This window comes from Macrotis lagotis, chromosome 1 (assembly GCF_037893015.1).
Source record: "Macrotis lagotis isolate mMagLag1 chromosome 1, bilby.v1.9.chrom.fasta, whole genome shotgun sequence".
Taxonomy (NCBI): Eukaryota; Metazoa; Chordata; class Mammalia; order Peramelemorphia; family Peramelidae; genus Macrotis; species Macrotis lagotis.
The window spans coordinates 873,171,918-873,188,833 of record NC_133658.1 but is presented as its reverse complement, the minus strand read 5'-3'; the positions used below and the strand labels follow the sequence as shown (position 1 = coordinate 873,188,833).

Sequence of the window (16,916 nt, the reverse complement as noted above, 5' to 3'; positions counted from 1 at the left end):
TATGCTCTGAACTGACCCAGAGTCTTTTGTTGTCTCTCATACTTTTTAGTGTTCAGAGAAAGAAGAATGAGCCAGGGAAAAAAAAATAACATTGATCTGAGGCATGATATTCTTCTAGGGTTCAAATGTGACTTATAAGTTGTGTGACTCTGGGCAAGTCACTTCACCTTGTTTGTCTCAGTTTCTTCATCTGTCACATGAGCTGGAGAGAGAAATGGTCAAATCACTCCAGTATCTCTGCCAAGAAAACCCCAAAGGCAGTCTTGAAAAGTCAGACAGGATTAAAACAATTGAACAAGGAGAGGATAAGGATCAGGGCGATAGGAGCATAGGGTGGATAGGAGTCTTATAACATAGAGGAAGAAGGATCCTGGGGGAGTAGAGAACATACCTTGATACCCTGCCCCTAGTTTGAGGAACAGGTATTTATTAAGAACTTAATTGGTTTTTGTATTCTTTAATGTTTAATTCTTTTTAATGTGGCTGAAATTCCAAGGTGTCACTTCTCTGATGCTAGCACTTTAAAGAGTAACAGACTCACAAGGATGCTGCCCAAGTTTTTTATTTGTTTTTTTAAAAATTTATTTTGGTTAAATTTTGAGTTATAAGTTGCCTCCATGGCTCCCAATCTAATATTACAGAGGGCCAACATTTTGTGTGTTTTGTGTGTGTGTGTGTATGTGTGCGAGTGTGTGTTGAAGAAAAATGAGAGAACTATACAATGCATACTTTCAGGAGAAACCATATAATACATACTTTCAAATATCTGTTCCTTCTCTGGAAGTGGATGACATTTTTGTTCATAAATCTTCATAGTTGATTTGAATGATCATATTACTCAAAATAGCTTAGCTTGGGGCGGCTAGGTGGCACAGTGGATAAGGCACTGGCCCTGGAGTCAGGAGTACCTGGGTTCAAATCCAGTCTCAGACACTTCATAATGACCTAGCTGTGTGGCCTTGGGCAAGCCACTTAACCCCATTTGCCTTGCAAACCCCCCCCCCAAATAGCTTAGCTAGTCACACTCTTTGAAAATATTGTTGTTACTATATACAACTTTCTTTTGATTTTGCTTATTTCTCTCTGCATTATTTCATGGTTTCTCTCATTTCTTAAAGCACAGTAGTACTTTATCACAATCAAATACCACAACTTATTTAGCTATGCCCCAAATGCTGAGCATCCCTTTAGTTTTCAGGTCTTTGCCACCACAAAGAGAGTTGCAATAAATATTTTAACATATAGATTTTTTTCCCTTTTTCTGTGATCATTTTATGTACCATTACCTGATTTGGCCCTTAAGATGATCTGTGAGGTTTATGCTATCATTAATTTATCCCCATTTTACAGATGAGGAACCTGAAGTTAAGAAACTTTTTTCTTTTTTTGGTTAAATTTTTTTTGTTTATTTCTTTCTTTTTAATTTCCCCCTCATTCTAATTTAGCATTATTTTTTCCCAGATACATGTAAAAATAATTTTCATCATTTGTTTTTAAAACTGGGTTCCAAATTCTCTCCCTCCCTCCCCACATTCCTCATTGAGGAGTTAAGCAATTTAATATAGGTTATTATACATGTGTAGTCATGCAAAACATATTTCCATATTAGTCATGCAAAACATATTTCCATATTAGTCATGCTGTAAGAAAGAGACCAAAATAAAAACCCAAAGAAAATGGAAAAGTGTGCTTCAATCTGTACTCATATTCCATCAGTTCTTTTTTTTTTTTTTTTTTAGGTTTTTGCAAGGCAAATGGGGTTAAGTGGCTCGCCCAAGGCCACACAGCTAGGTCATTATGAAGTGTCTGAGACCGGATTTGAACCCAGGTACTCCTGACTCCAGGGCCGGTGCTTTATCCACTGTGCCACCTAGCCACCCCTTCCATCAGTTCTTTCTTTGAGAATGGATTGCATTTTTTAACAAAGTCCCTGAGAGTTGTCTTGGATTATCGTATTCCCAGGAATAGCTAAGTCATTCACAGTGGATCATCATACAGTGTTGCTGTTATTGAGTAAAATGTTCTCCTAATTCTACTCATTTCATTTTGCATTGCTTCATGTACATCTCCAGGTTTTTCTGAGAGCATCTAGCTCATTTCTTATGGCACAGTTGCATTCCATCTCAGTCATATGCCCCAAATTGTTCAGCTTCCCAAATTGATCACCCCAATTTCTAATTCTTTGCCACCAGAAAAGAACTGCTATAAATATTTGGGCATAATTCCAAATTGTTCTTCATGTTGGTTGAATTGGTTAACAACTACACCAACAATGCATTAGTGTCTCAGTTTTCCCACAACTATGTCAACATTCATTATTTTCCTTTTCTATTCATTAGCCAATCTAATAGATGTGAGTTAGTGCCTCAGAATTGTTTTAATTTGCTCTCCAGTCAATAGGGATTTAGAGCATTTTTTAAAAAGTGATTTTAGATAGCTGTGGTTACTTCATCTGAAAACTGTTCATTTTTTTATCATTTGTCAATGTGAGATGGCTTTTAAATTTTACTGATTTATTTGTATTTTTGAGTGATGAGGACTTTATCAGAGAAACTTGCTTCAAAAACTTTTTCACAGATAACTTGATTTTTTGTATATGTTTATTTATATATTTTATTTGTATATTATATTGTACAGTATTGTATTATGTAATATTTATATATTGAGAATTGTATGATTGCTAATATTTTCTTCCATCCTAATCCTCCTGTTTATCTTCTCTCTCTTGCCTCTTTTATATGAGATGATTTACTCTATTCTACCTCTCCCTTTCCCTTTCTCCCAATGCATTTCTCTTAATTTTATTTTTTTAGAAAAATTCAACTCACACCTGTGCCTCGGTCTCTACATACTCCTTCTGTCCTATAATGAAAACATTCTTATGAATTACAATTATCATCTTCCCATGTAGAAATGTAAACATTATGTTTATTAAGTCCCTTTTGATTTCCCTTTCCTCTTTACCTTTTTATGCTTCTCTTGATTCTTATATTTGGAAGACAAATGTTCCATTCAGTTTTGATGAGAGTTTTTTTTTTAATCAGGAAAATCCTCTATTTCATTAAAAATTCACTTTCCCCCCCGAAGGATTATATTCACTTTTGCTTGTTAAATGATTCTTGGTTGTAGTCCTAGCTACTTTGCCTTTCTGCATATCATATTCTAAGCCCTTTGATCTTTTAATGTATAAACTGCTAAATCTTGTATTATTCTGACTGTGACTTTTCAGTATTTGAATTGTTTCTTTCTTATTGCTTGCAATATGTTCTCCTTGACTTGGGAGCTCTAGAATTTGGCCATAATATTCTGGGAGTTTTCATTTGGGGATCTCTTTCAGGAGGTGATTAATAAATTCTTTCAATTTCTATTTTGCCATCTGCCTCTAGAATAGCAGATCAGTTTTCCTTCATAATTTCTTGAAAGATCCTGTCTAGGGGCAGCTAGGTGGCGCAGTAGATAGAGCCACTGGCCTTGGAGTCAGGAGGACTTGAGTTCAAATATGGCCTCAAACACCTAATAATTACCTAGCCGTGTGGCCTTGGGCAAGCCGCTTAACCCCATTGCCTGGAAAAATCTTAAAATAAAAAAAGATCCTGTCTAAGGCTCTCTTTTTGATCTTAGCTTTCAGGAAGTTCAGTAATTTTTCAAATTCTTTCTCCTGTCTCTTAATTTCCAGGTCAGTTGTTTTACTACTTGAGATATTTTGTATCGTCTTCTATTTTTTCATTCTTTTGGTTTTGTTTTATTGTTTCTCGATTTCTTACAGAGTCATTAGCTCCTGTTTGCTCAGTTCTAATTTTTAAGGAATTATTTTCTTCATTGAGATTTTTTCCTATTTTTCCATTTGATCAATTCTGTTTTTTTTGTTGTTGTTGTTTTGTTTTTAGGTTTTTGCAAGGCAAATGGGGTTAAGTGGCTTGCCCAAGGCCACACAGCTAGGTAATTATTAAGTGTCTGAGACTGTATTTGAACCCTGGTACTCCTGACTCCAGGGCTGGTGCTTTATCCGCTTCGCCACCCCTCAATTCTGTTTTTTTAACTTCTCTTCAGTGATTTTTTTTTTTGGTTTTTGCAAGGCAAAGGGTTAAGTGACTTGCCCAAGGTCATACAGCTAAGTAAGTATTAAGTGTTTAAGGCTAGATTTGAACTCAAGTCCTCCTGACTCCAGAGCCAGTACTCTATCCACTGCACCACTTAGCTGTCCCTTCAGTGAATTTTTGTGCCTCTTTTTCCCTTTGGCCAATTCCACTTTTCAGGGCGTCCTTAAAGATGGTTGAATGTTTGTACCTCTTTTACCATTTAACCAGTCTGTTTTTTTAATGTGATATTTTCTTCAGTATTTTTTGTGCTTCTTTTACCAAGATTTTCTTGCATCACTCATTTCTCTTCCCAATTTTCCTTTACCTTTCTTAATTTTTAAAATCTTTTTTGACCTGATATTATGATCTGAGACCAATTCATATTTTTCTTTGAGGATTTGGATGTAGGAGTTTTGAATTTGCTATTTTACCAAGTGTATGTTTCAACTTTCCTTGTTACTTAGTACTTTTCTTTAGGCAGAATCTTTTTTCTATTATTTGTTCATTTTTCTATCCTATTTCTTGACTTTTAATTTTTTACTAAAGCCAGACTCTGCTTCCAGAGTGAAGGGTATGCTGTTCCAAGCTTCAGGGGTTTTTGTAGCTGTTTTCAGAGATACTTCTAGGGATTTGTAAATTTTCCATTCTTCCAAAGTGATATGATCTAAGGAAAAGTGTTACTATTCTCCTGGTTTGTGCTTTGGTCAAGTATTATATTATTAAGAGAAGTAGAGTGAAGAGAGATCCTTGGGTTCTAATCCCTGCTGTGACAGGGTCTCTGCTCCACTGAAGCTGCAAGTTCTGGTTTGTTAGTGCTCCTCCATGCTGTGGGACTTCACCCAGGACTTCCACCCAGATCTGAGTATGGGCAAAGCAACAGAGTCCTGTCCTCATTACCAGCAAAGAGACACAGTATAATCTCCTTCTGACCTGCTGTTCAACCCCCCTTACCATCTATAAATTGAAAGCTCTGGAAGTAGCTACTGATGCTGATTTTATTTGTTTTTTTTTTTTTTTTTTTAGGTTTTTGCAAGGCAAATGGGGTTAAGTGGCTTACCCAAGGCCACACAGCTAGGTAATTATTAAGTGTCTGAGGCTGGATTTCAATCCAGGTACTCCTGACTCCAGGGCCAGTGCTCTATCCACTGCGCCACCTAACTGCCCCCCCCCAGACTTTTCTTAAATCCCATCCATCATGATTTCTTATAGAACAATAGTGTTCTTTCACATACATACACCATAATTCATTCAGCCATTCCCCAATTGATGGGCATTCCCTCAGCTTCCAATTCTTTGCCACTATGAAGAGAACTGTGCCACCTAGCCGCCCCCTGATGCTGATTTTAATTATTTCCAAGGCTTGGACATATACCATGCTGGTGCAACAAACCTTCCCTATCTACCTTCTACGTTGTCTTAGAATTTTTCTCACCCCATCCTTTTGTGAGTTCTACTGCTCCAGAATTTGTTTTTAGGGCATTATTTAAAAGTCTTTGGAGGACTTTGGGGGAAAACTTATGTGAGTCCCTGTTTTTTTCTCTGTCATCTTGATTCTTTCCCCACAAGCGCTTTTAAATACTTGCCCTGTGTCAGAGAGGAATCGGAAGGTCCCAATGCTTGCTGCCCCTGAAGTCTATCCATGAAGCCACACTGTCTCAATATCTGAACTATGAGCATTCCTTCTGATCATTTTCCCTAATAAATTATGGAAAAATTATAGAAGAAATGGAAAAGATATTTCTAGATGTCTAGGTTCAAGGTTGGATGCTATGTTCTCTGTGATTGTTTTTGCAGAGCTCCACAAGCCTTTCTCGGAATGTAGGTTCTAGGAGGCTAGAAAGCAGACAGAATCTCTCCCAGTTCATCAGTCCCTGATCCCTCCAAGGGTAAGGCTCTGTAATGGTCTAAGACCCTCTAGACAGTGTGGCCTTGGACAAGCCACTTAACCCCATTTGTCTTGCAAAAACCTAAAAAAAAAGGCCCTCTAGACAGAACAAACACTAGAACTCATTCATCCATAGCTCTTCAAGGTTCAATGTAGTGGTCATGAGTTCAGATTCTGGTTCTATTGCTTACAATCTGCCTAAACCTAGAAAGCTCATTCTGGGCTTCAGTTCTTTCAGCTGTAAAGTAAAGAATTGATCTGAAGGCCTTGAGAACTCTGATCAAAGCATTGTCCAAGCACAATTCCAGAGACCCTTGGGAAGAGCCTGCTGCTTACCTCCTCATAGAGAAGGGATGAACCCAAGGGGTAGATTGAGTCATACTTTTGGACTTGGCCAGTTTGGGAATTTGTTTTATTGATTCTGGATATTCATTACATGGGTTTTCTTTTAACTTTTCTTTTTGTTTTCCAGTTGGGGAGAGAAAATAGATTTTTGTTCAATGAAAAAAAATTAAATTTTTTAAACTGCCGGAGCTGAACTTGCTAATCTATGAGATCTCTTCCTATTTAAATGATTATAGATTTGAAGCTAAAACATTGTCTTAGAGATTATCCAGCCACTCACCACCCCTGGATTCCTTGCATAGCTGAAAGGCAGCTCCCAAATACTGGGACCTCACTGGAGGCTCCTCACCCAAAGTTGGGGTAGAAGGGGAAGCTGCTTCTGGGTTTCTTTCACAACCAGACACATTCACATGATCTCAAACTCAGCAGCTTCCTAAAGTTACTAATGACTGAGACCTTGGATGTCCCTGGAGGAGGGGTATTTGCAAACAGTGACAAAATCCCCCACCCCAGGTGAAGAAGAACTTTAAGTGGAGCTAGGGCCAAGGGGAAATAGATCTTGTGGCTTTGGAGGGAATGGGGGTATCCAGATAGTTCAGGCATGAATTGCAAGGCAATGAATGACAGTACTTTTTGGACCACTCTGAGGATTTCATAGTTTGGGGAAGTCTCCTAAAAAGCTAAAAAAAAAAAAAAAGACAAACCAATGCATGTAGTTGGGAAAACAAATAAATAAAATGTTTAATTTTTTTTTTTTTTTTAGATTTTTGCAAGGCAATGGGGTTAAGTGGCTTGCCCAAGACCACACAGCTAGGTAATTATTAAGTGTCTGAGGTCAGATTTGAACCCAGGTACTCCCTACTCCAGGGCCGGTGCTCTATTCACTGCACCACCTAGTTGCCCCAAATGTTTAATTTTTTAAAAAATATAAACATCCTATGGGTGAAGATTGTTTGATTTTTGTCTGCTTAGGGCCTTGTGGTTTTTTCTTTTTTCTTTTTTAATTCCTAGTATTTAGCACAATGCTTCACATTGTGAAGGAGTTTCATAATGCTTGCTGACATGACCAAACTTGACTTTGTATCCCAGGACAGCTAGTGGCAACAGTGAGTAGAGTACCAGTCCTGGAGTCAGGAGGACCTGAGTTCAGATGCAACTTCAGACACTTACTAGCTGTGTGATCTTGGACAAATCTCTTAACCCTGATCGCCTCTCATCCAGGACCATCTCTATTCATCCTGATTCATATTTGGCCATAGATCCCAGGTGACTCTGAAGTAGAAAGAAAGACTGGTGACTTAGAAGAGTGCCTTCTCAATCAAATCCAATTCACTTGATTGTCCTGGCATCACCTCTCAGATGTCATAGGCTTCTTTAAGAATGAAGGATAAGGGGCAGCTAGATGGTGCAGTGGATAGAGCACTGGCCCTGGAGTCAGGAGTACCTGAGTTCAAATCCGACCTCAGACACTTAATAATTACCTAGCTGTGTGGCCTTGGGCAAACCACCTAACCCCATTGCCTTTCAAAAAAAAAAAATAGCCCATGTAAGAATGAAGGGCAAACAAAATCACATGCAAAGGCAGATTAAATTAGTTGTTTACTAATCATTTGATTTTCCTCACCACCCTGTATACTAGATATTCTCATAACTCTTATTTTAAAGCTGAGGAAATTGAGGCCCAGAGAAATTATCTGTAACTTGCTAAGAGTCAACCTAGATGGTAAGCAACAGTGTCTTTGACTCCAAATGGATCATTCTTTTCCTCCACCCTGTACCTTATAGTGCTGAGTAGGAAAGTGAATTCCAACTGAGGTCTTCATCCAGGATAGATTATCTCCTTATTCTCTCCAGACAGGATTAGTTGTAATGTCTGTTAAATCTGATTATTCTTGGAAAGGCTCATGTGTTGGGGCTGAATTAGGGAATGAGTACAAGACTTGGATTTAGAGATGTGGCCCTCTTCATCCTCTTCCTAACCCTAATCCCCAGAAGCTTTGGAGGGCCTGGTCAGGCTCTGGTGCCTTCCTGCCCTAACCTGAGTGATCATCATCATCATCATAATAATAATAATTCATATTTGCATATCACTTTATGGTTTGCAAAGTTTTTCAAATGTTATTTCACTTGATGCTCACACTAACCCTATAAAATAGGTATTAAAATCCCATTTTACAGAAACTTTTGCCATCATGATAACATTTATAATGTTCCAGGCACTGTCCTAAGCACTTTATAAACCTGGGAAGTAAATGCTATTATTAAACCCATTTCACAAATGAGGAAACTGAGGCAACTGACTTGTCCAGGGTCATATCACCAGTAAGTGTCTTAGTCTGGATTTCAATGTAGGCTTTCCCAACTCCAGCACTCTGGTCCACCTGGTTGCCTCTAAAGATAATTAACAATTTTCTCAATCCAATCCCAAAGGAGGGAATTTTTGGGGAAAAAAAAAGGAGTGCCAAGGAGATAATCAAATAGCAAAAGAAATAAAAAGAAAAAAACTTGTAGTTTTCATAAAAAATAAAGATAACTAACTTTGGTATGGTACTTTAAAGTTTATATCTGTTTCCTTCTTTGATCCTTTCAGAATCATTTCCACCCCCATCATGGTCTGGAAGAACTTTGGCTCCAGGGTACTCATTGCCGAGAACTTCTCCAGCTGTCCCAATGGCTCCCTTTGGATCTGGGATGTATTCAATGAGTGTGCCCAGGATGGGTGGGACATAGCCAGCGTGGTCCTGGGCCTGTCTTCAATACTCTGTTTTATTGCTGCTTCCTTCCCGTAAGTAGAGCTGGTGAGTAGGGGCCAGCAGTGTCTTGATCCTGTCTTGTGCTGAGGGCAAATGGACCCTTCACCTGGGGAAGGGAAGACATCTTAACCTGGAGAAGAGATGAAGCCTTTGGGGTTAGGGAGGAAGGCAGGAAAGGCAGCAGGGCCTCTGGCTACTTTCTTCAAATATTTGAAGGGCTGTCAAGTGGAAAAGGGATTGGGCCAAAGAGACAAAATGAAATAGAGAAGTAGAATTAGATCTGCTGTCAGTAACCAACCATCAGATTCAGTCTACAGTAGAATGAGCTGTTTGGGTGGCAATGAACTTCCCCATCCCAGCACAAGTAGAATGGAATCCCCTCTTGTGAGGAACATTACAGATAGGATTCTTGGTTAGGGCTGGTTTGGGTGAGATAGCTATCTACTGGGAAGATTCTATGGTTCTGTGATTTCATCCTTTTCCCTTCTCTGAACTCCCCCTCCCCATCCACATCAACCTAGCCTGAGCATTGTAATGGTCCCATGCACTCCCTTGCAAGTTCCCCAGCATCTTTGAGCTACTGTAGCCACTATCTTACCAGACTATGTGTGGAGCCAAAACCAAAGTGAGACTAATAAGTGACTGCTTCTTCTTAGCCCTCTGGTATTCAATATGTTCCATCCTGAATGAATGAATGAATGAATGAATGAATGAATGAAAAAAATTATTAAACATTTATTATATGCCAGGAAAATGCTGAGCTCTGGGAGCTGGTGGGAAGATACCAAGATATCCTCTTGGCTTTTTCCAATGACTGTTATTATTATTAATAGTTAAGTGACTTATCCAGGGTCACATAGTTAGTGAATGTCTGAGTCTGGATTTGAGCACAGGTCCTCCTCACCCTAGAGCTATTAGCACTACCTAATTATCTCTGATGACATTTTTTAAAAAATATTTTATTGGGGCAGCTAGGTGGTGTAGTGGATAAAGCACTGGCCCTGGAGTCAGTGGTACCTGGGTTCAAATCCAGTCTCAGACACTTAATAATTACCTAGCTGTGTGGCCTTGGGCAAGCCACTTAACCCCATTTGCCTTGCAAAAACCTAAAAACATATATATTTTATTTATTTATGGGTTTTTGCAAGGCTGTAGGGTTAAGTGACTTGCCTGAAGTCACGTAGCTAGGTAATTAAGTATCTGAGGTCACATTTGAACCCAGTGCTCTATCCACTGCAACATCCACTACAACACCTAGCTAGCTGCCCCCTATCTATTTATTTTCCCAACTACATCTAACAGTAGTCTTCATCAATCATTTTTGGGCAAAGTTTTGAGTTTCACATTCTCCTCCCTTCCCTCCCCCCTCTTTCTGACAAAAGATAAATCTAATATAAGCTCTACATGTACAAGCATGCTGAACAAAGATCTATATTAATCTTATTGGGAAAGAAGAATCAAATCAAGATGGGAAAAATGTAAAGGTAAATACATAAGACAACTTTTAAAAATTGAAGATAGACAGCTTTAGTCTGCATTTAAACTGCACAGTTCCTTCTCTGGATGTGGATGGTATTTTCCACCACAAGTCTTCTAGAATTGTCTTTGATTATTATCATACCACCAAAATGAACAAGTCCATCATAATTGCTCATCACCCAGTGCTGCTGTTGGTGTGTATAATGTTCTTCAGATTCTGTCCATCTCATTCCATTCATGCAATTCTTCCCAGGCTTTTCCTTTTAAGGTTTTATTTTGTTTTTTTGCAAGGTAATGGGGTTAAGTGGCTTGCCCAAGGCCACACAGCTAGGTAATTATTAAGTGTCTGAGGCTGGATTTGAACTCAGGTATTCCTGACTCCAGGGCCAGTGCTTTATCCACTGAGCCACCTAACTGCCCCCCCCCCCCCAGACTTTTCTTAAATCCCATCCATCATGATTTCTTACGGAACAATAGTGTTCTTTCACATACATACACCATAATTCATTCAGCCATTCCCCAATTGATGGGCATTCCCTCAGCTTCCAATTCTTTGCCACTATGAAGAGAACTGCTATAAATATTTTTGTACATGTGGGGTTTTTTTTATCCTTTTTTTAATATCTCTTTGGAATACAGACTTAGCAGTGGTATTATTGGATCAAAGGGCATACATAGTTGTATTGCCCTTTGGGTGTAATTCCAAATTGCTCTCCAGAAAAACTGGACCTAAAATGACATTTAGAGGTAAACTGGAGCCAGGCTGTGAAGAGCTTTCAATTCCAAACAAAGGAGTTTGTTTTTGATCCTAGAGGCAAAAAGGGAGATACTGAAACTTCTTGAGGAGGGCAGTGACCTTCACTTTAGTTTCACTTCCATTGTTTTAAATGATTAACAAAAGGAGTTTTATGTAGTAATGTAGGGGGAGGATGTTCAGATCTGGGAAAAAAGATGTTCATGCAAGAGAAAGTCTTGCTTTATGTGAGTTCAGCTTTTTTCACTCACATGAGTCTCAGAAAGGGACTCCAACCCTTCTCTCTAGGCTGCTTGATATATCTCAGTCTAAGTTACCAGAGTCAGTCAAATCTCCAATAATGTATGTGTGTAGGTATACACATCTTAATAGTATTTTATTTAATTTTATTTAATCTTAATAATCTAATTGTATTTATTTTATTTAATCTTATTAGTATTTTATTTTTTCCCCAATTACATGTAGAGATAGTTTTCAGTATTCATTTTTGTAAAATTTTCCCCCTCTCATCCTTTTCTTTCCCCTTCTCAAGACACCAACCTAAAATGGGTTATACACGCACAATCATGTTAAACTTAGTGGCTGATAATTTATTTTAAGGAAAAATTAATCTAACTTGTATGGGGAAGGGGAACATTGTACTCACCCCACTCCATGGTGATAAAATCCTTCAGATCAGGGATGTCAAACTCAAAGAGAAATAGGAGTCACAAAACCACCTCATAATGCCTTAGATAATCACATATTAATATTATCTACATTTTATTGCATTTTATTTCTTTTGTTCAATTTTTTTGAGTTACATTTGAATCTGGCTTAGACCACCCTTGAGGGTGTTGTGGGCTCTGGGACAAAGAGTAGGTGTGCGCTGTGTGTTTGACCCCTCTGCTCTCAAGAACCCTCCACCACCTAATGACTTTGGGACATGACTGGACAGTCCCAATCTCATATCTCCGTTACTTTTTATATCCAGTCAGTTACTTCTGTGACCCTTTTCATTTATTCCTTCATCCCTATCCCTATGGCTACCACCCTAAGTCTGGGCCCTTATTCCCATCTCTCTGGACTAATCTCACACGTCTTCCTGATTACTTTCTTCCCCCTTCAATCCATCCTTTATGCACCTATTAAAATTATCTTATCCATAGAGAGGCAAGTGTCATTGGGGAACTTGAGTGGGAGGCTTCAAGTCAGAGGACATGGATTCAAATCTCCATTTTTCTTATTTGTATGACCATAGACTGTGCCCTTTACTTCCCTGGGTCTCAGTTTTCCCACTGTAAAATGAAGGGTTAGGCTAGAGGCCCCACCTAACTCCAGATCCATTAAAACTATGAACCCAAGTAAGGATAATACTTTAGGCCTTTTTAACAAGGCAGAGTTATCTCTGAAATCGTCTTGGTACTCAGGAGGGCTCAGGCTAAGAAGAGATTGGGCGAGGAAGGAGCAATTCTTGTTTTGAGAACTGAGGTGGACTAGGGCAATGGCCTTCTTTGTCTTCCACAGCCAGTACATCAAGGCCTGCAGGATGGGCAACATGGACCAGGCCTTATCCATTTGGTTCCTGATGGGTTGGTTAGGTGGAGACTCCTGTAACCTCATTGGCTCTTTCCTCGCCAATCAGCTACCTCTACAGGTATCTCTTCATCATTGCCCCTAAAATGATCTGGCAGGACAAAAAAATCAATGGGCACCTTGTGGGGTGGGTCTTGGTCAGTCAGTAGTAACCCACATCTAGCAGGTCTGCAAAGACCAACAGTGAACCTGTGTGGGCCCCAATTTCCTCATTTGTAAAATTAAGAGAGTTATGCCAGTCTTTAAAGTCTAGGTGTTGAGGTAGAAAGAGTTGGTGATGACTTTTCTTAAGTTCAGGTCCTTCTTAGGAAATTTACTAGTTGTTCCCACCTCTTTGGGCCTCCTCTAAGTCTCATTTCCATAAAAAAAAATTTGTTTATTTAAGACAATGGGGTTAGTGACTTGCCCAAGGTCACACATAAAATTTTAAGGTTTTAGAAACTCCTTTACTCACAGCTACCCTGTGAAGGAGGTGGTGTAAATATTTTTATCTGCATTTTGCAGATGAGTAAAGGGAGGTCCAGAGAGGGGAAGCAACTTGCCCAAGGTCCCTGGGCAGAATCTGGATTAGGCATCCTGACTCCAAGTGTATACCAAGACAGATCATAGTCCCTTTCTTAATGTTAGGGGCCATCTTGGAGATCAACCTCTGCAAACATAACCAGGTCGGTCTACGTACAATAGACATACAACTTGGCTCTAGGCTCCATGGTCCAAGATTTCTTCATGTGCCCAAGCTTCCATTCCACCAAACTTCCCTTTGAGAGCCCAAGGTCATCCTTCCCCCCTTCCCTCTCCTGTGAAGGTATCATTGAAAGCTCAGAAACCTATCTGTGCCTTATGAATGAGAGTTAGTTGACATCTTGGTTTTTTTGCAGACCTACACCGCCATCTATTATGTGCTGGCTGATCTCCTAATGATATCCCTCTTCTTCTATTACAAATACAAAAACAAGCGCTCCTTAAGTGAGTGGGGGGGTGAACTTGGAGGGGGGTCCTGTTCTTCATTTGAGGGCCCAACAATGCCTGGGAGGGAGAGAACCAGATGATCCATCCATTGAGTCCAAAGGAGAAACTTCAGAGACCCTATCTGTGGTTTTGAGATTTTTATCTCCTAAAATAGGGAGCTCTGGAGAAATCTACTCATTGTAGATTTAATCCTACAGGATTGTCTCTAGGCCTTGCCTGGAGCTCCTCATTCCTTTCTTGATTTGGATTATCTCTGTAGGATTATCCCTGTGATAACCATGGCCCTATTTTGCTCTACCCATCACCACCTAGTTCCTTGATGTGATGAAACTTTCCCCAAAAACTTTTTTCAAGCCTCCACAATTTCAGTTTAAATTCTCTACTAAATCCATCATTTTCTAAGCTTACCAAATTTCCATTCAGAAGTATATCCCATTGAAGCCCAACTTCTCTGCCCCTCATTGAATAGGTCCAGGATATGACTCAATCTCTAATCCCCAATCTTGTTTTGTGTCCAGTATCATCTCCCATCAACACAGCCTTCCTGTTCATCTCCTTTGGGGCAGTGTCAACCAGCCCTCTCTTCCTCCAGTTCAACTCCTCAGCCCCACAGGAGGTCTTCAGGAGTAGGACCCTTCTGCATATAGAGCTCACTGATAAAGTAAGTCTCAGGAGATGGGAGGGAGATTAAGGGGAAATGACCTTTGAAGGGGGGAAGTTGAAGGCAGATCTACTCAGAACCCAGGCAATGAATCTGGCTGTTGAATGGTGGGATTCCCTAAAAAGAGGTAGATCAGTCAAAGGTGCTTTCCAATACCAAGAGTGATTCTAGTCTGCCAAAAATAGTTTTATTCTCAATATAGGTTCTCAGTTCTTGCTCAGTTGTTGGGGAAATTATAGAATCATAGAATTGGGACTGACCAAAGCCAGCTTAAAGGATATCTTGCCCAAATTTGAAGGCATGGGGATATGGGTTCAAATCCCATCTCTATCGCTTACTAGCTCTGTGATCTTGGGTGAGCCTGGTAACATCCCTGAGCTTTAGTTACTACTGTCTCCTAAATATTGAGGTAGATCTTGTAGCCTCTGAGGTCCCTTTCAACCCCAGAGCTGGAATCCAATGAAATATGAGTTTTTATTTGGGAATAACTCCTAATAGGTGCTCTTCCCCTTCCCTCCACTCCAGCCCTTCACCAAGCAGGAGATCATTGGCTTCACCATTGGCTCCATCTCCAGTTTGCTCTACCTGCTGTCTCGCCTGCCCCAGATCTATACTAATGTAAGTGCTGTCTTGGAGAAGGGCCTTGCTGCATCAGGACCCTAGCTCTCTCCCTCTCCATCACTCTCCATCCCTCTCCATCCCCCCCTTTTCTTCCCAAAGAGCACTTCTATCTCTCACTGATTGTCTGATCTGTTTTTTTATGCTGTCTCAGGGATGATGGTAATCAGAGTTAGATGGGACCTACAGGCTAATAGCATCCTCCCCCCCCAAATGGCCTGGACATGTTCATGGCCCCATCAATGGAGTCTGGAGACTGGTTAGGACTCCCTGAATTTGAGAAGGAACCAGAGCTCTAGGGCCTGAGCCCAGTGGACTGACTTCTTGAGGTTCTTCCCAGTCTTTGGAGAAGGGTTCTAAGGAAAATGAAGAGGAAGCCTGCTCTGGGTACGAAGAGATTGAGAATCAGGATTCTTGGGAGCCACTCACTTAAATCTTTGGTTCCTTCCTAATTCTGTGGCTGCCCTGGGTTTAAATGGGAGCCAATGGTGAGGTCCTTCCTTAGAAGACATGAGGCCAATTGGGCTCAGTAGCCCTGTTCTGCTCTCCCAGTTTCAGAGAAAGTCCACCGAGGGTATCTCCTACTCCCTCTTTGCCATGGTGATTTTGGGCAACATGATGTATGGGCTGAGCGTGCTCCTGAAGAATCCTGAGGCCGGGCAGACCGAGAACAGCTTCCTTCTCCATCACCTCCCCTGGCTCATCGGCAGCCTGGGTGTGCTCCTGCTGGATGTCATCGTATCCTTTAGCATCAGCTGCCAAAGGCTGGTGGCATAGGGATTTCAGGGCCCTGCATGAGTCTAGCTGCTTAAATCTGGAGGAGTCTAGCCATGAATATGACTCACCCGAAGAGTTTCCTTTCTGTAAAATAGGAAGGATAATATGGACTGGCCCCCATGCAAAGCCAGTATGAAGTGAGTGCTCTGTTCTCTATAAATGTGAGCTCCTAAAAGGCAGTGTGGTAGAGTGGATAGGGAGCTAGCCTTAGGAGGCAGCAGTGAGCCAGCCTCAGGACAAGTTAGCCTTGGTTCCAATCCCATACCTCACACACATTGCCTGGGTGAGTCTGGACCAGAGATGGCGCCTCTCATTGCTCCCTAAGCTGCTGCAGGGCAGTGCACCTAGAGAAGACTATCCTGTTTTAGATGGAGCAGGAGATGGGCATAAGAAATGGGAGGATGGCGAGGAAGCAAGCTGAGCATAGCTGCCATTTCCTTTGAATCCATTTCACTTGTCCATTTGGCCTGAATTAAGTACTAGGAACAGGAAGGAACAGGAAAGTCAGAAGACTGGATTCAGGTCCATTCAGGGCAAGTGAGTTAAATCTCTGCCTTTTCTCCAGCACTTAGCATTAGAGTGGAAGCTTCTTGAGGACAGAGACTTTTTTTTTTGCCTTTTTCTATATCTCCAGCCCTTTGAACAATGCCTGAAATAAGCATTTAATAAACACCTTTTGACTGGCTAAGCTCTGGCCTGGTTATGATTTGGGTCAGGGATAGAATGGTAGGTAAAGGCAACCAATAAAATCACCAACCCTTCCACCTTCTCACATAAGTCATTACTGAGGGCTTAGGCCCTCTAGAGGATGCAAGGGATGATCCCTGCCTTCAGGGAATTGACCTTTTCTTAGGGAGGTGGAGGGCTCTAAATAATTATGAAGTAAATACAGAATGATTTTTTTGGGGGGAATGAAAAGTTAATCTTATGTAGATAATGTTCAAATAGGGGCCTAGGACATAAAAAATAACTATAATACTCCTTATTTCGTGTGTATTTAGAAAGAGGTGTTAGGCAAGTG

General features: G+C 40.5%; 1 protein-coding gene across 5 annotated transcripts in view; it reads left to right on the top strand.

Annotated features, from left to right (window-relative positions):
- The window catches only part of SLC66A1 (solute carrier family 66 member 1), a 34,200-nt gene that overhangs the window by 3,105 nt on the left and 14,179 nt on the right, over positions 1–16,916 (top strand). Inside the window, exons 2-9 of one of the 5 annotated variants that reach the window (XR_012474570.1) lie at positions 1,740–1,828; positions 8,900–9,094; positions 12,802–12,931; positions 13,749–13,836; positions 14,358–14,500; positions 15,026–15,118; positions 15,273–15,505; positions 15,671–15,754. Coding sequence is in view for 4 of the 5 variants with exons in the window: in XM_074218264.1 (XP_074074365.1) it covers positions 1,755–1,828; positions 8,900–9,094; positions 12,802–12,931; positions 13,749–13,836; positions 14,358–14,500; positions 15,026–15,118; positions 15,671–15,856 (909 nt within the window). In the remaining variant the exon portion in view is untranslated. Of the gene's footprint in view, positions 1–1,739; positions 1,829–5,854; positions 5,966–8,899; positions 9,108–12,801; positions 12,932–13,748; positions 13,837–14,357; positions 14,501–15,025; positions 15,119–15,272; positions 15,506–15,670; positions 15,857–16,916 lie in introns of those variants that run through there. The other 4 variants (XM_074218264.1, XM_074218265.1, XM_074218267.1 and 1 more) reach the window with 4 other exon arrangements.